The sequence below is a fragment of the Scyliorhinus canicula genome, chromosome 13 (assembly GCF_902713615.1).
Source record: "Scyliorhinus canicula chromosome 13, sScyCan1.1, whole genome shotgun sequence".
Classification (NCBI taxonomy): Eukaryota; Metazoa; Chordata; class Chondrichthyes; order Carcharhiniformes; family Scyliorhinidae; genus Scyliorhinus; species Scyliorhinus canicula.
This window is the reverse complement of record NC_052158.1, coordinates 153,249,126-153,275,525: the sequence shown is the minus strand read 5'-3', so window position 1 is coordinate 153,275,525 and position 26,400 is coordinate 153,249,126. Positions and strand designations below refer to the sequence as shown.

Here is a 26,400-nt window from a genome sequence, read left to right as displayed (position 1 = left end):
TGAAATAAAAACAGAAAATGCAAGAACTTCTCATCAGTTCTGGCGGGATCTGTGGAGAGAGAAACTGAGTTAACGGTTCGAGTCTATATGACTCTTCTGCTGGGGTACTTTTGGGTATCTCTATGATTTATTTGAAGCTTCGGAGATAATTATTTCTTACCCCCAGCGCTTTCCATTCTCTCCCGAGAGGTTTCTGTCTGTGGCCAGGCACCTGCTGAGCCTGAAGGCTGTTCTGTCCCATTGGTGCGACATTCGTGTAGTCTGCTGCTGCTGCAGGACTCGGAAAGTTTGTCAATTCCATTCCTCGGTGGTTGAAAGATGCAGCCATATTCTTTCTATTGAGACACAGGCAGATTCGATCTGTAAAAGAATGTTGTTTATGTTGAAATGATTGGAATCGAAGGGCGGCATATAACCGCGTGATAAATAGCAACTGATATTCCCTCGAAATGAGTCTCTCAAATGAAAGGTGTTTCAGAATATCTAGATGCTTGGGGGCGGAGAAAGTTAAGCAAGGTTTTCATGGGACACAGTAACCTCGTCAGGAACTGGAATAGATCATCTCGTCTGTTGCGCCATGCGATTAGGTTGAGGCCGTTGTGTAGCTCAATTCAGTTTTCCCATCTTTACTCCAGACCCTCACAGACCAGCACCTTGCAAATATCTATCAAATTTAGAACTGCAAGCGACAGTTGAAGCAGAATAGTTTATTAAGGGGAAGTAGACCCACATTTCTACATTTATTGTAAAGACGGTCATCAATTCTCCTTGTGAATGATCCAGCTCTAATATTAGAGATATACCATATATTGGAAACTGATGAATTTAGAGGGCTACGGAGATAGCGCTGGAGAATGGGACGAGCTAAAGCAGCTCTTTCTGACCATACGATAGGCCCAATGCCTCCTTCTGTGCTGTAAAATTCTACGATTCTATTAATATTCTAGAATGTATGTTCGCAATGCTTCCAACATCCGCCCTCACTGATGTGAAATGCCAACAGCAACCTTTCGTTTCCACACATACAGAAATGGGGCTGAAATGCGGAAATTGCTGTCAGTTATACACTGCCCTTGCACAGGCTGCGGTTTTGCTGTCTGCAAACTGTAGTCAACATATAATCAGTGAATTGATGTGAACTGACGGCGTTTTGACGCACTTCTCTGTAATAAAACAGGATAAAGTGATACGATTTTGAGTGAGATGTAGCTGAACAAACCAGGCCTTCCTGCAAGTAATTTGCACATCACCCACGAAGAAATGTTTCCATTTGCTTCTAAATATCAATCCAGAGACAAACAGAGTTACTAACTAAGATGTGGGTAGGATCAGTACGGTTTCAACTTTTGGTGGCAGGGTAGCGCTGGTTAAATCTAGAGATGTGTCACCTGCGGTGTAATGCGTCTATTTTCTCTTCATTGCCCTGCCCAACCTCGTTGAGGGCAGAAAGACAAACGGGTCATCCCAATGGAAATGAAAGAAATGGGCCTTTCTAAATTTGCACGTCACATAACAAGTTTGAAATAACATAGAACATAGAACATAGAACATTACAGCACTGTACAGGCCATTCGGCCCTCGATGTTGCACCGTCCTGTGAAACCACTCTAAAGCCCATCTACACTATTCCCTTATCGTCCATATGCCTTTCCAATGACCATTTGAATGTGTTTAGTGTTGGCGAGTCCACTACTGTTGCAGGCAGGGCATTCCACGCCCTTACTACTCTCTGAGTAAAGAACCTACCTCTGACATCTGTCCTATATCTATCTCCCCTCAATTTAAAGCTATGTCCCCTCATGCTGGACATCACCATCCAAGGAAAAAGACTCTCCATGTCCACCCTATCTAATCCTCTGATCATCTTGTATGCCTCAATTAAGTCCCCTCTTAACCTTCTTCTCTCTAACGAAAACAGCCTCAAGTCCTTCAGCCTTTCCTCATATGATCTTCCCTCCATACCAGGCAACATTCTTGTAAATCTCCTCTGCACCCTTTCCAATGCTTCCACATCGTTCCTATAATGTGGCGACCAGAACTGCACACAATACTCAAATCGCGGCCGCACCAGAGGTTTGTACAACTGCAACATGACCTCATGGCTCCAAAACTCAATTCCTCTACCAATAAAAGCTAACATGCCATACGCCTTCTTAACAACCCTCTCAACCTGGGTGGCAACTTTCAGGGATCTATGGACATGGACACTGAGATCTCTCTGCTCGTCCACACTACCAAGAATCTTACCATTAGCCCAGTACTCTGCCTTCCTGTTATTCCTTCCAAAATGTATCACCTCACACTTTTCTGCGTTAAACTCCATTTGCCACCTGTCAGCCCAGCTCTGCAGCTTATCTATGTCCCTCTGTAACTTGTAACATCCTTCTGCACTGTCCACAACTCCACCGACTTTAGTGTCATCTGCAAATTTACTCACCCATCCTTCTACGCCCTCCTCCAGGTCATTTATAAAAATGACAAACAGCAACGGCCCCAAAACAGATCCTTGTGGTACACCACTAGTAACTGGACACCAGTCAGAGCATTTCCCATCAACCACTACTCTTTGTCTTCTATCAGCAAAGCCAATTTCTGATCCAAACTGCTAAATCACCCTGAATCCCATGCCTCTGTATTTTCTGCAATAGCCTACCGTGGGGAACCTTATCAAACGCTTTACTGAAATCCATATACACCACATCAACTGCTTTACCCTCATCCACCTGTTTGGTCACCTTCTCGAAGAACTCAATGAGGTTTGTGAGACACGACCTACCCTTCACAAAACCATGTTGACTATCTCTAATCAAATTATTCCTTTCCAGATGATTATACATCCTATCTTTATAAGAGATAGGATGTATAATCATCTGGAAAGGAATAATTTGATTAGAGATAGTCAACATGGTTTTGTGAAGACTTTTCCCACAACAGAAGTAAGGCTCACTGGTCTATAGTTACCGGGGTTATCTCTACTCCCCTTCTTGTACAAGGGGACAACATTTGCTATCCTCCAGTCCTCTGGCACTATTCCTGTAGACAAAGATGACTTAAAGATCAAAGCCAAAGGCGCAGCAATCTCCTCCCTAGCTTCCCAGAGAATCCTAGGATAAATCCCATCCGGCCCAGGGGACTTATCTATTTTCACACTTTCCAGAATCGCTAACACCTCCTCCTTCTGAACCTCAAGCCCTTCTAGTCCAGTAGCCTGTATCTCAGTATTCTCCTCGATAACTTTGTCTTTTTCCTGTGTGAGTACTGACAAAGAATACTCATTTAGCACCTCTCCTATCTCCTCGGACTCTACGCACAACTTCCCACTACTGTCCTTGACTGGCCCTACTCTTACCTTAGTCATTCTTTTATTCCTGACATACCTATAGAAAGCTTTAGGGTTATCCTTGATCCTACCTGCCAATGACCTCTCATGTCCTCGCCTGGCTCTTCTTAGCTCTCTCTTTAGAGCCTTCTAGCTAACTTGTACTCTGAAGCGACCCAACTGAACCATCATGTCTCATCTTCACATAAGCCTCCTTCTTCCTCTTGACAAGTGTTTCAACTGCTTTAGTAACCCATGGTTCCCTCACTCGACCACTTCCTCCCTGCCTAACAGGTACATACTTATCAAGGACACGCAGTAGCTGTTCCTTGAACATGCTCCACATTTCCATTGTGTCCATTCCCTGCAGTTTTCCTCTCCAGGCGATGCATCCTAAGTCTTCCCTCATCGCATCATAATTGCCTTTCCCCCAGCAATAACTCTTGCCCTGCGGTTTATACCTATCCCTTTCCATCGCTAAAGTAAACGTAATCGAATTGTGGTCACTATCACCAAAATGCTCACCTACCTCCAAATCTAACACCTGTCCTGGTTCATTACCCAGTACCAAATCCAATACGGCCTCGCCTTTTGTTGGTCTATCTACATACTGCATCAGGAAACCCTCCTGCACACATTGGACAAAAACGGATCCATCTAAAGTACTCAAACTATAGTGTTTCCAGTCAATATATGGAAAGTTAAAGTCCCCCATAACAACTACCCTGTTATTTTCGCTCCTATCCAGAATCATTTTTGCAATCCTTTCCTCTACATATCTGGGACTTTTTGGAGGCCTATAGAAAAGCCCAAACAGGGTGACCTCTCCTTTTCTGTTTCTTAACTCAGCCCATACTACCTCAGTATTCGAGTCCTGATCAAATGTCCTCTCAGCCACCGTAATACTGTCCTTGACTAACAATGCCACCACTTAGTGGAAAGACATAACAATAATTATTGTAGGCAATTCAATTTTGTCCGCTTTTTTACTTCCTCTCTTCAACTCAGCCAAACATGCACATTTATTACAATAAAAGGAACAAAATTGCTTCCATGGAACAACAATTGGCCTGCTTTCAATATACCTACAGCGACAGCTGTGCCCTATCAAACTTAAAGAAAAAATAGAATTTTGATAAGCAAAAGTCCCTTACCATGAAGAAATAACGATAATTATTCAGAAGATTGAAAGAAAAAAATAATTTGTTTTTGTATAATGCATTCCTAGATTTCTCAAATAATTTTACAGCCTTCGAATCCTTATGAAGCCTTCACTTCCACTCTATCGCCGTAACCCAATAACCCCTCCTAACCGACGCACTTAAGCCGTCACTTCCGCCCTATCCCCGAACCCAATAACCCCTCCTAATCTTTTTTTCTTTGGTTACGAAGGTCAATTTTATCATGGCCAATCCCCCTAACCTGCATGTCTTTGGACTGTGGGAGGAAACCAGAACACCCGGAGAAAACCAACGCAGACACGGGGAGAGCATTCAGACTCCGTACAGATAGTAACCCAGCGGGGAATCAAACCTGGCACCCTGGCGCTGTGAAGCCACAGTGCTAATCACTTGTGCTACCATGCTGTCCTCGAACAGAGGGACATTGGGGTTAAGGTCCACGGTTCTCTTAAGGTGGACTCACGGGAGGATGGGGCAGTGAAGAAGGCTTTTGGCCTTCATCAGTCAGGGCATTGAGTATAGAAGTTGGGAAGTTATGTCACAATTGTCCAGGATGCTGGTGTGGCCGCACCTATAGTATTGTGTTCAGTTTTGGTTGCCTTGCAAAACAAAATATGTTATTACACTGGAGAGAGTGCAGAAGAGATTTACAAGGTTGTTGCCACGACTCAGGAACTGAGTTATTTGGAGAGATCGGACAGTCAAGGACCTTTTTCTTTGGAGAGTTGCAGAGGTGATCTTAAAGATCATGAGAGGCATGGATAGAGTGAATGCACTCAGTCTTTTTCTCAGAATTGGGTAATCGAGAACAAGAGGGCATGGTTTTAAGTTAAGAGGGGAAAGAATTAATGGGAACATGAGGAGCATTTTTTTTCACAGTGGTTGGTACTTTTGTGGAATGAGCTATTAGAGGAAGTGGTTGAGGCAGCTACATTGACATCATTTAAAAGGCATTTGGACAGATACATGGATAGGAAAGTTTAACAGGGATATGGCCAAATGCAGGGAAATGGGGTTAGCTTAGATGGGCTTTTTGGTTGGCATGGCCCAGTTTGGGCCAAAGGGCCTGACTTTGTGCCGTGGATTTTATGATTCTATAATTCCTGCTCTTTGTTTCCTGTCTGCTAGCTAGTTTTCTATCCACCTCTATACACTACCCCCAATCCCATTCACTTTAATATTACACGCTAATCTTTTATGCAGGACTTTGTCAAAAAGTCTTCTGAAATTCCATTGGCTCCACTTCATCAATTACACTACTTACATCATCGAAGAATTCCAGTAGATTTATCAAGCATGATTTCCCATCCTATCATTTTCCTCACTGAAAATATCAGGCTAACATGACATTGAGGTGCGTAGGGAAGAAGTGTTGGCAATTCTGGACAAGGTGAAAATAGATAAGTCCCCGGGGCCTGATTGGATTTATCCTAGGATTCTCTGGGAAGCCAGGGAAGAGATTGCTGAGCCTTTGGCTTTGATTTTTAGGTCATCATTGGCTACAGGAATAGTGCCAGAGGACTGGAGGATAGCAAATGTGGTCCCTTTGTTCAAGAAGGGGAGTAGAGATAACCCCGGTAACTATAGGCCGGTGAGCCTAACGTCTGTGGTGGGTAAAGTCTTGGAGAGGATTATAAAAGATACGATTTATAATCATCTAGACAGGAATAATATGATTAGGGATAGTCAGCATGGTTTCGTGAAGGGTAGGTCATGCCTCACAAACATTATCGAGTTCTTTGAGAAGGTGACTGAACAGGTAGACGAGGGTAAAGCAGTTGATGTGGTGTATATGGATTTCAGTAAAGCATTTGATAAGGTTCCCCACGGTCGGCTATTGCAGAAAATACGGAGGCTGGGGATTGAGGGTGATTTAGAGATGTGGATCAGAAATTGGCTAGTTGAAAGAAGACAGAGAGTGGTAGTTGATGGGAAATGTTCAGAATGGAGTTCAGTTACGAGTGGCGTACCACAAGGATCTGTTCTGGGGCCGTTGCTGTTTGTCATTTTTATAAATGACCTAGAGGAGGGCGCAGAAGGATGGGTGAGTAAATTTGCAGACGACACTAAAGTCGGTGGAGTTGTAGACAGTGCGGAAGGATGTTGCAGGTTACAGAGGGACATAGATAAGCTGCAGAGCTGGGCTGAGAGGTGACAAATGGAGTTTAATGTGGAGAAGTGTGAGGTGATTCACTTTGGAAAGAATAACAGGAATGCGGAATATTTGGCTAATGGTAAAATTCTTGGTAGTGTGGATGAGCAGAGGGATCTCGGTGTCCATGTACATAGATCCCTGAAAGTTGCCACCCAGGTTGATAGGGTTGTGAAGAAGGCCTATGGTGTGTTGGCCTTTATTGGTAGAGGGATTGAGTTCCGGAGCCATGAGGTCATGTTGCAGTTGTACAAAACACTAGTACGGCCGCATTTGGAGTATTGCGTACAGTTCTGGTCGCCTCATTATAGGAAGGACGTGGTAGCTTTGGAACGGGTGCAGAGGAGATTTACCAGGATGTTGCCTGGTATGGAGGGAAAATCTTATGAGGAAAGGCTGCTGGACTTGAGGTTGTTTTCGTTAGAGAGAAGAAGGTTAAGAGGTGACTTAATAGAGGCATACAAAATGATCAGAGGGTTAGATATGGTGGACAGCGAGAGCCTTCTCCCGCGGATGGAGGTGGCTAGCACGAGGGGACATTGCCTTAAATTGAGGGGTAATAGATATAGGACAGAGGTCAGAGGTGGATTTTTTACGCAAAGAGTGGTGAGAACATAAGAACATAAGAACATAAGAACTAGGAGCAGGAGTAGGCCATCTGGCCCCTCGAGCCTGCTCCGCCATTCAATTAGATCATGGCTGATCTTTTGTGGACTCAGCTCTACTTTCCGGCCCGAACACCATAACCCTTAATCCCTTTATTCTTCAAAAAACTATCTATCTTTACCTTAAAAACATGTAATGAAGGAGCCTCAACTGCTTCACTGGGCAAGGAATTCCATAGATTCACAACCCTTTGGGTGAAGAAGTTCCTCCTAAACTCAGTCCTAAATCTACTTCCCCTTATTTTGAGGCTATGTGCCCCTAGTTCTGCTGTCACCCACCAGTGGAAACAACCTGCTCGCATCTATCCTATCTATTCCCTTCATAATTTTAAATGTTTCTATAAGATCCCCCCTCATCCTTCTAAATTCCAACGAGTACAGTCCCAGTCTACTCAACCTCTCCTCATAATCCAACCCCTTCAGCTCTGGGATTAACCTAGTGAATCTCCTCTGCACACCCTCCAGCGCCAGTATGTCCTTTCTCAAGTAAGGAGACCAAAACTGAACACAATACTCCAGGTGTGGCCGCACTAACACCTTATACAATTGCAACATAACCTCCCTAGTCTTAAACTCCATCCCTCTAGCAATGAAGGACAACATTCCATTTGCCTTCTTAATCACCTGTTGCACTTGTAAACCAACCTTCTGTGACTCATGCACTAGCACACCCAAGTCTCTCTGAACAGCGGCATGCTTTAATATTTTATCGTTTAAATAATAATCCCATTTGCTGTTATTCCTACCAAAATGGATAACCTCACATTTGTCAACATTGTATTCCATCTGCCAGACCCGAGCCCATTCACTTAACCTATCCAAATCCCTCTGCAGACTTCCAGTATCCTCTGCACTTTTCGCTTTACCACTCATCTTAGTGTCATCTGCAAACTTGGACACATTGCCCTTGGTCCCCAACTCCAAATCATCTATGTAAATTGTGAACAATTGTGGGCCCAGCACGGATCCCTGAGGGACACCACTAGCTACTGATTGCCAACCAGAGAAACACCCATTAATCCCAACTCTTTGCTTTCTATTAATTAACCAATCCTCTATCCATGCTACTACTTTACCCTTAATGCCATGCATCTTTATCTTGTGCAATAACCTTTTGTGTGGCATCTTGTCAAAGGCTTTCTGGAAATCCAGATATACCACATCCATCGGCTCCCCGTTATCTACTGCACTGGTAATGTCCTCAAAAAATTCCACTAAATTAGTTAGGCATGACCTGCATTTTACGAACCCATGCTGCGTCTGCCCAATGGGACAATTTCTATCCAGATGCCTCGCAATTTCTTCCTCGATGATAGATTCCAGCATCTTCCCTACTACCGAAGTTAAGCTCACTGGCCTATAATTTCCTGCTTTCTGCCTACCTCCTTTTTTAAACAGTGGCGTCACGTTTGCTAATTTCCAATCCACCGGGACCACCCCAGAGTCTAGTGAATTTCGGTAAATTATCACTAGTGCATCTGCAATTTCCCTAGCCATCTCTTTTAGCACTCTGGGATGCATTCCATCAGGGCCAGGAGACTTGTCTACCTTTAGCCCCATTAGCTTGCCCATCACTCCCTCCTTAGTGATAACAATCCTCTCAAGGTCCTCACCTGTCATAGCCTCATCTCTATCAGTCGCTGGCATGTTATTTGTGTCTTCCACTGTGAGGACCGACACAAAAAACCTGTTCAGTTCCTCAGCCATTTCCTCATCTCCCATTATTAAAACTCCCTTCACATCCTCTAAAGGACCAATATTTACCTTAGCCACTCTTTTTTGTCTTATATATTTGTAAAAACTTTTACTGTCTGTTTTTATATTCTGAGCAAGTTTACTCTCATACTCTATCTTACTCTTCTTTATAGCTTTTTTAGTAGCTTTCTGTTGCCCCCTAAAGATTTCCCAGTCCTCTAATCTCCCAGCAATCTTTGCCACTTTATATGCTTTTTCCTTCAATTTGATACTCTCCCTTATTTCCTTAGATATCCACGGTCGATTTTCCCTCTTTCTTCCGTCCTTCCTTTTTGTTGGTATAAACCTTTGCTGAGCACTGTGAAAAATCGCTTGGAAGGTTCTCCACTGTTCCTCAACTGTTCCACCATAAAGTCTTAGCTCCCAGTCTACCTTAGCTAGTTCTTCTCTCATGCCCTTGTAATCTCCTTTGTTTAAACACAAAACACTAGTATTTGATTTTACTTTCTCACCCTCCATCTGTATTTTAAATTCCACCATATTGTGATCGCTCCTTCCGAGAGGATCCCTAACTATGAGATAATGAATCAATCCTGTCTCATTACACAGGACAAGATCTAGGACCGCTTGTTCCCTCGTAGGTTCCATTACATACTGTTCTAGGAAACTATCGCGGATACATTCTATAAACTCCTCCTCAAGGTTGCCTTGACCGACCTGGTTAAACCAATCGACATGTAGATTAAAATCCCCCATGATAACTGCTGTACCATTTCTACATGCATCAGTTATTTCTTTGTTTATTGCCTGCCCCACCATAACATTACTATTTGGTGGCCTATAGACTACTCCTATCAGTGACTTTTTCGCCTTACTATTCCTGATTTCCACCCAAATGGATTCAACCTTATCCTCCATAGCACCGATGCCATCCCTTACTATTGCCCGGGTGTCATCCTTATATAACAGAGCAACACCACCTCCCTTACCATCCACTCTGTCCTTCCGAATAGTTTAATACCCTCGGATATTTAACTCCCAGTCGTGACCATCCTTTAACCATGTTTCAGTAATGGCCACTAAATCATAGTCATTTACGATGATTTGTGCCATCAACTCATTTACTTTATTCCGAATACTACGAGCATTCAGGTAAAGTACACTTATTTTGGTTTTTTTACCTCTGTTTTGAATCTTAACATCTCCAGTTTTATTCCTTTTGTTATTACTGGGCCTATTCACTGTGCTCCCCTCAGTCACTGTACCTTGTACTGTCGCCCTTTTAGATTTCTGACTATGTCTTCTCTGCCTTGCACTTTTCCCCTTACTTCCTTTTGCTTCTGTCCCTGTTTTACTACCTTCCAACTTCCTGCATAGGTTCCCATCCCCCTGCCACATTAGTTTAAACCCTCCCCAACAGCTCTAGAAAACATCCCCCCTAGTACATCGGTTCCAGTCCTGCCCAGGTGCAGACCGTCCGGTTTGTACTGGTCCCACCTCCCCCAGAACCGGTCCCAATGCCCCAGGAATTTGAATCCCTCCCTCTTGCACCATCTCTCGAGCCACGCATTCATCCTATCTATGCTGACATTCCTACTCTGACTAGCTCGTGGCACTGGTAGCAATCCTGAGATTACTACCTTTGAGGTCCTACTTTTTAGTTTAACTCCTAACTCCCTGAATTCCGCTTGTAGGACCTCATCCCGTTTTTTACCTATATCGTTGGTGCCTATGTGCACCACGACAGCTGGCTGTTCACCCCCCCCCCACCCCAGAATGTCCTGCAGCCGCTCCGAGACATCCTTGACCCTTGCACCAGGGAGGCAACATACCATCCTGGAGTCTCGATTGCGTCCACAGAACCGCCTGTCTATTCCCCTTACGATCGAGTCCCCTATCACTATAGCCCTGCCATTATTCTTCCTGCCCTGCTGTGCAGCAGAGCCAGCCACGGTGCCATGAACCTGGCTGCTGCTGCCTTCCCCTGGTGAGCCATCTCCCTCAACAGTATCCAAAGCGGTATATCTGTTTTGCAGGGAGATGACCGCAGGGGACACCTGCACTGCCTTCCTACACTTGCTCTTTCTTTTGGTCACCCATTTTCTATCTCCCTCAGTAACCTTCACCTGCGGTGTGACCAACTCGCTAAACGTGCTATCCACGACCTCCTCAGCATCGCGGATGCTCCAAAGTGAGTCCATCCGCAGCTCCAGAGCCGTCAAGTGGTCTAACAAGAGCTGCAACTGAACACACTTCTTGCACGTGAAGGAGCCAGGGACAGTGGATGTGTCCCTGAGCTCCCACATCGCACACGAGGAGCATGACATGGGTCTGGGATCTCCTGCCATGTCTTAAACCCTTGGTAAACTTAAACAACTAGAATTTCAAAATAAAAATAAATAAATTAGACAATGAAAAGAAAAAGAGAGACTACTTACCAGTCACTTACCAGGGTTGAAAAGCACCTCCTCACACTCTGCACCGAATTACCTCACTGCACCAAATTGCCAAGTTTCAATCCCCACTCTGGATTAGTCTCACTCCGGATGTGTCTCCTGGAAAAGTGCTAGTTTACTGTGTGCACTGTCTGTCTGTCTTTTATACAGACCTCAGCTAACCGATGACTCAAAAAATACCTTAACTTCAAAGAGAAGAATACAATGTGCCCCTAAACAGGCCTCAGGTGATTGACAGATGACTGCCTCTCAGCAATTAGGGTGGGGGCAGCTTCAACCAATCAGACACTAAGCTCCACACTGCACTTTTAACTGAAAAACAGCAGAATTAGATTTTCCACTTACCTTTGCTGATTTACCTCACTGCACCAAATTGCCAAGTTTCAATCCCCCACTCTGGATAAGTCTCACTCCGGATGAGTCTCCTGGAAAAGTGAGGCCGTGGAATGCCCTACCTGCAACAGTAGTGAACTCGCCAACATTGAGGGCATTTAAAAGTTTATTGGATAAGCATATGGATGATAAGGGCATAGTGTAGGTTAGATGGCCTTTAGTTTTTTTCCATGTCGGTGCAACATCGAGGGCCGGAGGGCCTGTACTGTGCTGTATCGTTCTATGTTCTATGTTCTACATGCCAACCTCCTCAACCACTCTTCACACAGAAATCTGTCCATGTGGCAACATGGTGTTGCTGTGGGTTAGCACTGCTGCCTCGCGGCGCCAAGGTCCCAGGTGCGCTCCCGGCTCAGGGTCACTGTCTGTGTGGAGTTTGCACATTCTCCCCGTGTTGGCATGGGTTTCACCCCCACAAGCCAAAAATGTGCAGGCGAGGTGGATTGGCCACATTAAATTGCCCCTTAATTGGAAAAAATGAATTGGGTACTATAAATTTTTTTAAAAGAAAAGAAATCCCTCCATATCCGCGATGAACTAAGTAATCTTTCTCTGGAATTTGCGCAATACCAATATATCTTTCCTTAGATACAGGGACCAAAACTGTTCATAATGTTCCAGGTGCGATCTGCTTTGTAGAGTTTTAGCAAGACATCCCTACTTTTATCGTCCATACCCTTTGAAATAACGACCAATATTCCATAAGACCATAAGGCAAAGGAGCAGAATTCGGCCACTTGGCCAATCGACTCTGCTCCACCATTCAATCATGGCGGATATTTTTCTCATCCCCATGGCAAATAGTACATTCACTTCCCTCGTCCAAGTTATGACATCTCTGGTTAATAATTCTGGCTCCAGCACTCCTTGAGTTACAGACTACCTGCTGAAAATTACCCTCTGATCCCAACTCCCTGTGTTCTATCAGTTAGGAATTTCTCTATCCATAGTACTGTACAACCCCCAACACCATTAGCTCATATATTATTAATCATAATAATAATATTATAATAATAATCGCTTATTGTCACAAGTAGGCTTCAATGAAGTAACTGTGAAAAGCCCCGAGTCACCAAATTCCGGTGCCTGTTCAGGGTGGCCGGAATGGGCCTCCCCGAATAGCCTTTTTAAAAATAGCCTTTTAAAAATAAATTTAGAGTACCCAATTATGTTTTTTTCCAATTAACAGACAATTTTAACATGGCGAATCCAACTACCCTGCACATCCTTGGGTTGTGTGGGTGAGACCCATGTAGTTATGGGGAGAATGTGCAAACTCCACTCCAACAGTGACCCGTGGCCGGTATCGGACCCAGGTCCTCGGTACCATGTGGCAGCAGTGCTAACCACTGCGCCACTGTGCCATCCATTCATTAGCCTTTTGTGCGATATCTTATCAAATGCATTTGGAAATTCAGGTACACGTACTAGTTCCCTTTCCATATTCTGCTTGTTCCCGCCTCAAATAATTATAATACCTTATCTCTCCATGAAACCAAACTGACTGCTTGAATATTTGATGTATTTGTAAATGCTCTGCTATTACAATCTTTATAATAAGAAGCCTTACAACACCAGGTTAAAGTCCAACAGGTGTGTTTCAAACACGAGCTTTCGGAGCACGGCTCCTTCTTCAGGTGAATCTTTATAATGGACTTATACCAATTATACCAATGACAGATGTTAAGCCAACTGGGCTACTGTTCCCTGTTTCATCTCCTTCCATTTGTAAATATTGTCAGTTTTCCAATCCTACGGGGCATTTCCAGAATTTATGGATTCTTGGAAGGTTACTACCAGCACCCAATATCTCTGCAGCTGCTTCCTCTAATATCCTGGGATACAACCCATCAACTATCGGCCTTTAATCCCATTAGTTCGTCCAGTCCTTCTTTTTGGTGACAGTAATTATGCTTATTTCCTTCCCTCCTTGATCTCTTTTGGTCATGCTGTTTTAGGGATAAATACTGGTCACAAATTGTTGGAGGATTTGCCTGACTCTACTTGAAATCGGGGTAATGGAGCATACGCAGCATCTTAAGAGCTCACCTCCTCTAGGTGCAGCGCTCTGTTAGCACCGCACAAGAATTATATTCACCCTGCTCAGAAACAAGCCTTTGGCAAACGTTGTTGTTTTATTTACTTGAGGAAGGATCTGTGCTCCCAAAGTTGTGTTTGAAACAAACATGTTGGACTTTAACCTGGTGTTGTAAGGCTTCTTACTGTTTTATTTAGACATTGATGTGCTTCCGTCTGCAGCGTCTGCAGCAATGCACACACGTCATTTTAAATGCAGCAGTTACAATACTAAAACGATTCTGTGATAAAACTCCAGCCAGTGACCCAACTGTTTTCTGCTCTGTTTGCTGTGAGTGGGAAGTGCCTCCAAACATTCGGCCTGGCATTGGCTGTAGTTTAAATTTGTTCGACAAATATAAAAGGAAGGACAACAGGTGAGAAAAACGTTTTTCATTTCACACCCAATTTATGTTTCTTGACTTCATTTGGTACACTTCTTGAAAAATGAAAATGAAAATGAAAATCGCTTATTGTCACGAGTAGGCGTCAAATTAAGTTACTGTGAAAAGCCCTTAGTTGCCACATACCGGCGCCTGTTCAGGGAGGCTGTTATAGAACAGTACAGCACAGAACAGGCCCTTCGGCCCTCGATGTTGTGCCAAGCAATGATCACCCTACTCAAACCCACGTATCCACCCTATACCCGTAACCCAACAACTCCCCCCCTTAACCTTACTATTAGGACACTGCGGGCAATTTAGCATGGCCAATCCACCTAACCCGCACATCTTTGGACTGTGGGAGGAAACCGGAGCACCCGGAGGAAACCCACGCACACACGGGGAGGACGTGCAGACTTCACACAGACAGTGACCCAGCCGGGAATCGAACCTGGGACCCTGGAGCTGTGTAGCATTTATGCTAACCACCATGCTACCGCGCTGCCCACACATTTATGGGAAATCTTACACAAACTGTTAAAGTCAAAGTCTATCTCATTGTCTATTTTAGTCAACAAAATCTCCTCTACCTGGTTCAATGCAGAGAGTGAAATCCTGTGTGTGCGTGTTGGCCTGAGTGTCTCCGGAATGAGAGAGGGAATGGTCCTGAGCGGTGACTCCCCTTCACATTGTGATGAAACGTCAGCACCGCATTCTCGTTGCATTTGGATAACCCCAGAAAACAGGATTGTCTGGAAAAGGACGGGATAAAGGGCCAGTGGAATGGAACAGTGCATCCTAGCAGGAGTTAGCACAAAACAAGTGGCCATCTTCGAGACAAGGAATGTCCAATTAGAAAAAAATTTCAAGTCACACTCACAGCTTCAGTGCGAAAGGGAATGTTGCCCCATCACATCGTACCCCAGTATCACTACAGGTTTGTGAACTGAAGCAAATGTAAACTTTCAAATTATTGCAGGCATGATGTGGAGATGCTGGTGCTGAACTGGGGTGGGCACAGTAAGAAGTTTCACAACACCAGGTTAAAGCCCAACAGGTTTGCCTGAAATCACAGCGCTCCTTCACCAGGTGAAGTGGAGGCAGGTTCACAATCACAGCACATAGAGGAGAGACACAATTGTGTGCTTTCAATAAACCTGTTGGACTTTAACCTGGTGTTGTGAAACTTCTTACTGTTCAAATTATGGAGCAGAGGTAACGCTTCAGCCGTGACATTTCATCAGAATTTTCATCAGTGTTCTATCAAATGTAGCGACCTGAAATTCACAGGCTCTGCCGAATCTACTGAGTATTTTCAGCATTGTCGATGATTTTTTTCAGGTTTCCAGCATCCGAAATTAAGGAATTAGTGCGGCGAGGTTACCCACTCTCCCGTCCATCCTGATGAACAGAATTCGCTTTCATTTCTTCCTGCCATCAACTGAAACTTGTCTTTCCGTTCAAGATCTTTAAAACGCACGTTATAAGCCGCATTTAATCTTGATGTGAAATTATACGGAACGTTTCTTTGAGCAGATGTAAAATCCAGTTGCCTCAGAGAAACAACCTGGGAAAAGTAAAGGTGAATGGAATTTCCATCGAGTAGGACAGGTTTGAGAATTTGGAGGTTATTGTGAGGTTGGGGCACTATTTATACGTTCAGCAACTCACCAGGTTTGGGTCACAATTCAAACTGTTTTGGTCACGCAGCACAGAACAGTCTGTTATTTCCATATACACTATGTGGTTTAAAAGGATCGCTTCGCACATGAAATTGTATTAACAGCCTCCGCCACTTCCTCATGAACAGTTTCAGTGTCAACCAGTCCAGGCTAAAAAAAAACACGTGGCTTTGATCAATGCAAGATTTTAATTTAACCTCACAATTGCTGAAATATATTTCTTTGGTTGTTTTCATTGAGAATTTTTCTTGGAGTCTATTTCATGTGCTCAGGGCATATGCTGTTTTTTATTCTTTCAATGGAGGTATTGCTAGATCAATATTATTATTGTCCATCCCGGTAGCACAGTGGTTAGCACTGTTGCTTCACAGCGCTAGGGTCCCAGGTTCGATTCCTGGCTTCGATCACTGCCTGTGAGGAGTTTGCACGTTGTATCTGTGTTCCTGTGGGTTTCCTCCGGGTGCTCCGGTTTCCTCCCACAGTCCAAAAACACATGCGACTTTGTGGGAGGAAACTGGAGCACCCGGTGGAAATCCACGCAGACACGGGGAGAACATGCAGACTCCGCACAGACTGTGACCCAAGCCGGGAATTAGCACAGTGGTCTTAGACAGCTGGATTGTAATGCAGAACAAGGTGGGTTCAATTCCCGTACTGGCCTCCCTGAACAGGCGCTGGAATGTGGCGACTTGGGGATTTTCTCACTAACTTCATTGAAAAATGAAAATCACTTAATGTCACTTCAATTAAGTTACTGTGACAAGCCCCTAGTCGACATATTCCGGCGCCTGTCTGGGGAGGCTGGTACGGGAATTGAACTGTGCTGCTGGCCTGCTTGGTCTGCTTCAAAAGCCAGCGATTTAGCTAAGTGAGCTAAACCAGCCCCTACTTGTGAAGACTACTTGTGACAATAAGCGGTTTTATATACCATCCCATTGGATTATGGTTCATTTTGTAGCTCTTCCCATCTGTACTCCATATGCTTACTTACTCCAATGTAACAAAAATCTATCAAATTTTACATTGCAAACTCCTGCTGAAGTAGGAAACGGTTCATTAGGGGGGAATTATTCTAACTTTCCGCGACAATGCCTGTCAAAATTGTCACTCATTTTACCCCTGAGTGGTCCAGTTCTATTTTTAATATTCTACATTTTGTGGTGAAAATTTCAGCACCTGCCCTCGTTAACGTGAAAAGCTGATGACAACTTTCGCAAATGCGCAGAGTGAGGTATAACTGAGTGAACCAGGTCCTTCTGTATCAGGGTCTACAAACAATGTAGGTACCACTGAGGCTGTCATCTATCCACTCGCTACTGAACATCGATTCAGAGACCAGCACTGTTTCTAACTAAGATGTAGGTAGAGCCACAACGTTTCAACATCTGGTGGCAGGTCAGTGATGGACAGATGGAGGGATGTGCGCTGCGTCGTTGAATGCACCTCTTCTCCCTTAATTGCCTGTTGCAGAGCAGACAGAACAAGGGGGGGAGGTGCATTCCAACTGGAATGCCACAATGCCCTGTAAGAAATTATCCTTTTATCTTTGCTTCCAGCCAGCCAATTGAGATTAGTGTGAAGTGATTATGGCACAATTTAAATCTGCTGTACTCACGCTGGGTCCTGATCAAGTATTTCACTCCCAGAAACAGAAACGACGGAACCTTTCCCCACCAGGAAATTCTAAAATAGCGGATCAGACCAATAGATCATGTTTCGCACGGGATTGCGAACCAGTGTGTGCAAGAGAGCTGAGATAAAATTCAAGGCGGATAAATATGAGCATTAGATATTTTTGTACTCAAGCCAATGCCGCAAGATCACACCTTAGCTTCCTGTTGCTGCTGATATGAAGCGCGTGACTATTTCAGTGCAAAACTTTAACCTGTCAATTGCGGAAAGGTGAGTTTTTTTGACTTCCCATTTGCCTGGGAATTAATTTCAGTTGCTCCAGGTAACACGTGAGATAGGCTGATCCAAATGTTTTGTGCGATGTTCATCATTGGCAGGATTGAGGTTATTTTGCAATCTCAAGCTCGGTGTTTCTTCGGGAATTGTTTACACGGCTGGGGTGTAAACATTCAGTTATAAATATATTAGCCATCAATTTAGTCTCATATTATTCACCGAGCCAGTGGGTCTGGTGAATCGTTTCTGGGTTGTTTTTTTCTGATGCTGGTTGCTGTGCAGAGGAGCGCCAATAGTGGCATTGTCATTAGATCTCGTCACCCAGAGGCCCGCTCTGGGGACTCTATGTCAGATAATGAAATTTGTATCCAAATGAAGCCTAATGATCAGGACGAAGCATTGTGGACAGTCATATAAAAAGCATCTGGTTCACTAACGCCCCTTTAGGGAAGGAAATCGGCCCTCTTTACCTGGACTGTCCTACCCGTGACTACAGTCCTACAAAGACGTGGTTCACTCTGAAATGCCCTCTGAGATGCCCCAACCAACCACCCAGTTCAAGGGAAATTATGATGTGGAGATGCCGGCGTTGGACTGGTGTGAGCACAGTAAGAAGTCTTACAACACCAGGTTAAAGTCCAACAGGTTTGATTCAAACACGAGCTTTCGGAGCGCAGCTCCTTCCTCAGGGAAATTAAGGATGCTCGCCCAGCCAACACACCCACATCCCATGAATAAATTTTAAACATGTGTAAATGTCGAGAAAAACATTATTTGTCGGATCTGAGGATAGGGATGTCATTCTGGGCACTATGTTTACTGCACATGTAAATACGATTCAGAGAATTCATTCATTAACCATTACTTCAAATCCATCGCAATGACGAAGCTTTGTCTAGTTTTTCTGTGGAAAACTGCTGGACAAAAGTTTTTAAAAACCGTACCACCAATCTAACACATAACCTTGCTGATTCCGTGATGTATTATCGTCCCGTGCGTTTTCAGTAGTTTCTTTCCTTGGACTTAAAGGGTTAATACTTTCAGATGATTTAAATGAAAAATTCTGCATGATCATCCTCCAATTATTACAAATCGACACACTTTGTGTGGAAGCGCTTCTATATATTGAAACTTGTTAAACAGGTTCATCTGACCACCTGTCGCTACAATAATATAAGCAAGAATCCGTCGGGGCATGTCAAACATTTTAACCACTCTACTACAGTGGCTATTAAACCAGTGTGGCAGTCAGCAGCAGTGTGGGCGGCACGGTGCAGAGTGGTTAGCACTGATGCATTACAGCCCTGGTTCAATTCCGGCTTTGGTTGACTGTGTGGGGTTTGCACTTCCTCCCTGTGTTTGCGTGGGTGATGTGCAGGTAAAGTGGATTGGCTATGCTAACTTTCCCCTTAGTATCCAAAATGTTAGGTGGGTTATGGGGACAAGGTGGAGGTGTGGGCCTAAGCTCTTTCCGATCGGCCGAATGGCCTCCTTCTGCACTGGAAATTCTATCAAAATCTATGTATCATCTACAAACGGCACTGCATGAACTCAACAAGTCTCAGTGACACTACCTTCCAAGGCGGATCCTTTACCATCTAGGAAGGCAAGGGTAGCAAATGTATGGGAACATCAACAAGAGTTCCACTCCAAGTCACGCAAGAGTCTGACTTGAAACTACATCGATGTTCCTTTACTGCCATTGGCTCAAAATCCTAGAACTCCCTTCTGAAATAAAATGAAATTTGCTTATTGTCACAAGTAGGCTTCAAATGAAGTTACTGTGAAAATCCCCGAGTCGCCACATTCTGGCACCTGTTCGGTGAGGCTGGTACAGGAATTGAACCATGCTGCTGGCCTGCCTTGGTCTGCTTTCAAAGCCAGCGATTCAGCCCTGTGCTAAGCAGCCCCTTTTCTTTAGCAGCACTGCGGGTTCTCCTGCAGTACATGGACAATCACAAATAACATTGTTGGCATCAAGTTGAAGTTTGACAGGTAACTGCAAAATATATAAAATTGTTCTAATAATTCAATGAGATATTGCAGAACATAAGTAACACAATAATATTTGTAACTTCTGAAACATGCATCCTAAGAGCATACAAAGTGAAATAACGTCCACTAGTTTACTTTTTCTTTGAAAGAGATATTACTGTCACCTTTCTCAAGCGACGCATGAAGGTTTGGTCATACATGGATACATGAACATTTACTGTAATCCCACATGCTATAGGTTACACAGGTTGAAATCAATAATATTTTGACTATCGCATCAAATATTTCATGTTGCAATTTCGTCACCAATTAAACAAATATGTTAACCTTGAATTTTGACATGTCCATATTTAAGAACTCAGCGACTAACTTAAATGAGTATGTCACCACCGTCACAGACTTCATCAGCAAATGTGTGGACGACTGCGTGCCAAAGAAAGCAGTACGTATGTTCCCCAACCGCAAACCATGGCTCAACCGCGAGATTGACTCCCTACTGAAGGACAGATCTGAGGCATTCAAGGCAGATGACCCTGTCCTATACAAGAAATCCAGGTACGACCTCCGCAAAGCCATCCGAGATGCCAAGAGAGAATATCAAACTAAGCTAGAGTCACAGACAGACTCTCGGCGGTTGTGGCAAGGACTAAGCAACATAACGGGCTACAAAGCGAAGCCGAGCAGTATCTCTGGCAACAGTGCACCCCTCCCCGATGAACTTAACGCATTCTATGCTCGGTTTGAGCAGGTAACCAACAACCCGCTATCGAGTGCCCCAGCAACCCATAATTCACCCATACCCACCATCACAGTTTCCGAAGTCAGATCGGCCTTCCTGAAAGTGAACCACGGAATGCGATGGGCCCGGACGGGATCCCTGGTCGTGCACTCAGAACCTGCGCGGACCAGCTGGCAGAGGTTTTCACAGACATCTTTAACCTATCCCTACTCCACTCCGAGGTCCCCACCTGCTTCAAGAAGACCACCATCATACCGGTACCAAAGAAGAACCAGGCAACGTGCCTCAATGACTACCGCCCGGTGGCCCTGACGTCAGTTGTAATGAAGTGCTTTGAGAGGCTGATCATGAAGCGCATCACCTCCATACTCCCGGAACACCTTGACCCACTTCAATTCGCATACCGTCGCAACCGGTCCACATCAGACGCCATTTCCCTGGCCCTACACTCATCCCTAGAGCATCTCGAAAACCAGGACTCCTACATCAGACTCTTATTTATTGACTACAGCTCCGCCTTCAACACCATAATCCCAGCCAAGCTCATATCAAAGCTCCAAAACCTAGGACTTGGCTCTCCACTCTGCAACTGGATCCTTGACTTTCTGACCAACAGACCACAGTCAGTAAGAATGAACACCAACACCTCCTCCACAATAGTCCTCAACACTGGTGCCCCGCAAGGCTGCGTACTTAGCCCCCTACTCTACTCCCTGTACACACACGACTGCATGGCAAAACTTGGTTCCAACTCCATCTACAAGTTTGCTGATGATACGACCATAGTGGGCCGGATCTCGAACAACGACGAGTCTGAATACAGGAGGGAGATAGAGAACTTAGTGGAGTGGTGCAACGACAACAATCTCTCCCTTAATGCCAGCAAAACTAAAGAGCTGGTCATCGACTTCAGGAAGCATAGTACTGTACACACCCCTGTCAGCATCAACGGAGCCGAGGTAGAGATGGTGAGCAGTTTCAAATTCCTAGGGGTGCACATCACCAAAAATCTATCCTGGTCCACTCATGTAGACGCTATCACCAAGAAAGCACAATAGCGCCTTTACTTCCTCAGGAAACTAAGGAAATTTGGCATGTACACATTAACCCTTACCAACTTTTACAGATGCACTATAGAGAGCATCCTCTCGGGCTGCATCACAGCCTGGTATGGCAACTGCTCGGCCCAGGACCGCAAGGAACTTCAGAGAGTCGTGAATACCGCCCAGTCCATCACACGAACCTGCCTCCCATCCATTGATTCCATCTACACCTCCCGCTGCCGGGGGAAAGCAGGCAGCATAATCAAGGATCCCTCCCACCCGGCTTACTCACTTTTCCAACTTCTTCCATCGGGCAGGAGATTCAGAAGTCTGAGAACACGGACGAACAGACTCAAAAACAGCTTCTTCCCCACTGTCACCAGACTCCTAAATGACCCTTTTATGGACTGTCCTCATTAACACTACACCCTGTCTGCTTCATCCGATGCCAATGCTTATGTAATTACATTGTATATCTTGTGTTGCCCTATTATGTATTCTCATGTATTTTCTTGAATTCTGTTCAATTCCCTTTTCTTCCCATGTACTGAATGATCTGTTGAGCTGCTTGCAGAAAAATACTTTTCACTGTACCTTGGTACACGTGACAATAAACAAATCCAATCCAATCCAATCCAATCCAAAATGATGCGTCACGTATCTATGAACAACTTAAACATTTTTAACATTTATCACTGTGGCAACGGAAAAATGTTTAATTCAAGTAACATGGTACTTCAAGCGTCCGATGCAAATACTATTGCTGAACCCATATTACCCGTACCAGCCTCCCCAAACAGGCGCCGGAATGTGGCGACTAGGGGCTTTTCACAGTAACTTCATTTGAAGCCTACTCGTGACAATAAGCGATTTTCATTTCATTTCACCTTTAAACGGGAATAAGGAAATCACAGCAACATGTGCATTGCCAGGAAAAGGGGAATGAGCACCTGATTTAAAATATAGTCTACTGAGCAAGTGCTACAAATGACAGCGCAGATAGTTAAGAGCTTAATAGAAACTTTGCAATGTAATTCCATGAATAACATCCTTAAAAGTTGGCTACAAGCAGACAGTTCTCCTTAGTTATACCCGAGTAACATTTACTGAGTTTAATACGTGCTGTACTGGAGGCCAGACATTTTTTAACATTGCCCTGTCCGCTCTTAGGTACAGTCAACCAGGTGAACCTGTTTAATAAGATGCAATAACACAAGTGATGTCGCATAAAGTGACAGGAAATCTAATATTTGAAGGATCTTGATTCTGAGAAAGCGAAGGTCTCATTCAAATAACGTGAATGTATTCACTTTGTAGCTCAAAGACAGAAATATTTAAACTCACCAGATGTTAAAAGACCACGGAATCCACAAAGTGACATATGAGACTAGTGACAGGCTGTTGTATTTGTTGTTTTGTGCAACAAATGTAATGCCAGTTGTCCACGGCAAAACCCTCACCTCCGGCTTTCTGATTCAGTCGGAGTAATGGCAAATTAATGAACACTCTGAATCGCATCTAAATGCACAGTACATATTCCGCCCACAGGAAACTCCCATGCTCATGTTCATTAATGGATTTAAAAACCCCTTCATGTTAGCGAGGGCACCATCGACAGTGCTGCCAAGTGGCACTTATTCAGAAACAACCTGCTGACTAACGCTCAGTTTGAGTTGCTCCAGGATTACTCAGCTCCTGATGTCATTTTAGCCTTGTTCCAAACATGGAGAAACGAGATGTCATCAAGACGCCCATGACATCAAGATCGCATTTAAAGGAATGTGGCATCAAGGATCCCCAGCGAAACTGGGTCAATGTAGTCATGATGTGGAGATGCCGGCGTTGGACTGAGGTGAGCACAGTAAGAAGTCTTACAACACCAGGTTAAAGTCCAACATGTTTGTTTCAAACACTAGCTTTCGGAGCACTCCTCCTTCCTCGGGTGAATGAAGAGGTATGTTCCAGAAACATATATGTAGAAAAATTGAATTTGTCTATATATATGTTTCTGGAACATGCCTCTTCATTCACCTGAGGAAGGAGCAGTACTCCGAAAGCTAGTGTCTGAAACAAACATGTTGGACTTTAACCTGGTTTTGTAAGACTTCTTACTGGAGTCAATGTAGATGGCACTGTTTCGAGACGGAGCAAGGGGGCTCAGTCGGAACGGGCGTGGGGGGTGCATCCGGCACTAGTTGGAGTAATACCGGTGAATATTGTTTTGTTTTGGAAGCCAACGATTTCACTCCCAGTAGAGTCCTACATTGAACGGTCCCAGGCACAAGCATTTTCAGCTGCTTCATCAAAGACCCCACCATCATATGGTCAGAAGTGGGGTTTTCAATGAGGATTGTACAATGTTCGTGTTGAACATTCAGGGCTCCTGAAGCACTTATGCAGTTCATCCCTCACGCAGCAAGACAGGGTCAACATTCTGACATGGACTGAGAAACAGCAAGTAGCATTCATGCTGCAGAAGTGCCAGAAAATAACCATTTGAAAAGGAGAGAATGAGACACTTTGCCCTTCACATTCAATGGCAATACTATCATTGAACCTCCTACGCATGATCAGAAATTGATCAGAAATTGAACTGGGCCAGCTATGTATATGCGTGGTGTGGCTATTAAGAACAGGTCAGCTTCTGTGAATTCTCCATTAGTATCACAAGCAGGCTTATTACTAAAAACACTGCATTGAAATTAGTGTGAAAATCCCCTAGTCGCCACACTCCGGCACCTGTTCGGGTACACTGAGAGAGAATTCCGAATGTCCAATTCACCTAACAGCATGTCGTTCAGGCCTTGTGGGAGGAAACCGGAGCACCTTGTGTCCAAATATGTTGGATGGAGTTACCGGGTTACGTGTGTAGGGTTGAGGTGTGGGTTTAAGTGGGGTGCTCTTTCCAAGGGACAATGCAGACACTAGGTGGGCTGAATGGCCTCCTTCTGCACTGTACATTCTATGATTCTATCTACACGGGTCAATTCACTAGTGTACTCGAATGCTTTCCACTTGCCTGGATGAATGCAGCTCCAATAACATTCAAGAAGTTTGACACAATTGAACAGCTTGCTTGGTTGCCACCTGTTCACCTCGCTGCAGTTCACCAAGGCTCCTTCGAAAGCAACCTAGAAACCCGACACCTATACCACCCAGACATGCAAGGACAACAGATGCATGTGAACAAGACCGGGCACTTTCCATTGCAAACAAGCAGCATCCTGACTTAGAATTATATTCACTGTCGCTGGGTCCAAATCATGGAACTGTCGAATAACATTTTGGGTGTAAGTAAACAACGTGGCTTGAGGGTTCTATGAAGGTTCACCGCCAGCGCTGGGGCAATAATAATAAGAATAATCCTTATTGTCACAAGTAGGCTTACATTAACACTGCAATGATGTTACGGTGAAAAGCCTCTTGTCACATTCCGGCGCCTGTTCGGGAACCAGAGGGAGAATTTAGCATGTCCGAATTAGCGAACAACATGTCTTTCGGGATTTCTGGGAGGAAACCGGAGCACCCGGAGGAAACCCACTGCAATGCAGGTAGAACGTGCAGACTCTGCACAGACACTGACTCAAGCTGGGAATCGAACTAGGGACCCTGGCGCTGTAAAGCAACAGTGCTAACCACTGTGCTTTCGGGATGGACAATGACATTATTGACCTAGCAGTGCGTCTCCTGAAAGGATAAAGAAAAATGCATATCTCCCGAGCAATTAATTTTAAGGTAAATTATAGATCAAAGCAACCAAAGAAATATATTTCACCAATGAGAGATGAATATAAAATCTTACATTGATCAAAGCCACGTGTTCTTTTTCAGCCCGGACTGGTTGATACTGAAACTGTCCGTGAGGAAGTGGCAGAAGTCGTTGATGCAAGTTGATGTGTGAGGCGATCCTTTTAAACCACACTCGGTATATGGAAATAACAGACTGTTCTGTGCTGCGTGACCAAAACAGGTTTGAATTCTGACCCAAACCTGGTGAGTTGCTGAATGTATAAATAGTGCCCCAACCTCACAATAACCTCCAAATTCTCAAACCTGTCCTACTCGGTGGAAATTCCATTCACCTTTCCTTTTTCCAGGTTATTTTAGCACTTTCCAGGTTGTTTCTCTGAGGCAACTGGATTTTACATCTGCTCAAAGAAACCTTCCGTATAATTCCGCATCAAGAGTAAATGCGTCTTATAACGTGCGTCTTAAAGATCTCAAACGGAAAGACCAGTTTCAGTTGACGGCAGGAAGAAATGAAAGCGAATTCTGTTCATCGGGATGGACGGGAGAGTGGGTAACCTCGCCGCCCAAATTCCTTAATTTCAGATGCTGGAAACCTGAAAAAAAAAACATCGACAATGCTGAAAATACTCAGTAGATTCGGCAGAGCCTGTGGATTTCAGGTCGCTACATTTGATAGAACACTGATGAAAATTCTGATGAAATGTCACGGCTGAAGCGTTACCTCTGCTCCGTAATTTGAACAGTAAGAAGTTTCACAACACCAGGTTAAAGTCCAACAGGTCTATTGCAAACCACACAATTGTGTCTCTCCTCTATGTGCTGTGATTGTGAACCTGCCTCCACTTCACCTGGTGAAGGAGCAGCGCTCCGAAAGCGATTTTAAATAAACCTGTTGGGCTTTAACCCGGTGTTGTCAGACTTCTTACTGTGCCCACCCCAGTCCAGCGCCAGCATCTCCACATC

At 44.4% G+C, this 26,400-nt stretch overlaps 1 protein-coding gene across 12 annotated transcripts in view; it reads right to left on the bottom strand.

The window, feature by feature from the left end:
- Positions 1-23,159, bottom strand: part of LOC119976775 (membrane-spanning 4-domains subfamily A member 12-like) — a 42,152-nt gene extending 18,993 nt beyond the window's left edge. For 3 of the 12 annotated variants that reach the window (XM_038817533.1, XM_038817536.1, XM_038817542.1), the window contains exons 1-2: positions 23,032-23,159; positions 161-360 (exon numbers count right to left, since the gene is read on the bottom strand). In XM_038817533.1, the coding sequence (XP_038673461.1) occupies positions 161-360; positions 23,032-23,068 (237 nt within the window). In that variant the 5' untranslated portion in view covers positions 23,069-23,159. Of the gene's footprint in view, positions 1-160; positions 361-537; positions 679-730; positions 827-14,004; positions 14,070-14,910; positions 15,182-15,991; positions 16,138-23,031 lie in introns of those variants that run through there. The other 9 variants (XM_038817532.1, XM_038817535.1, XM_038817537.1 and 6 more) reach the window with 8 other exon arrangements.
- Between the last annotated feature and the right edge of the window lie 3,241 nt (positions 23,160-26,400).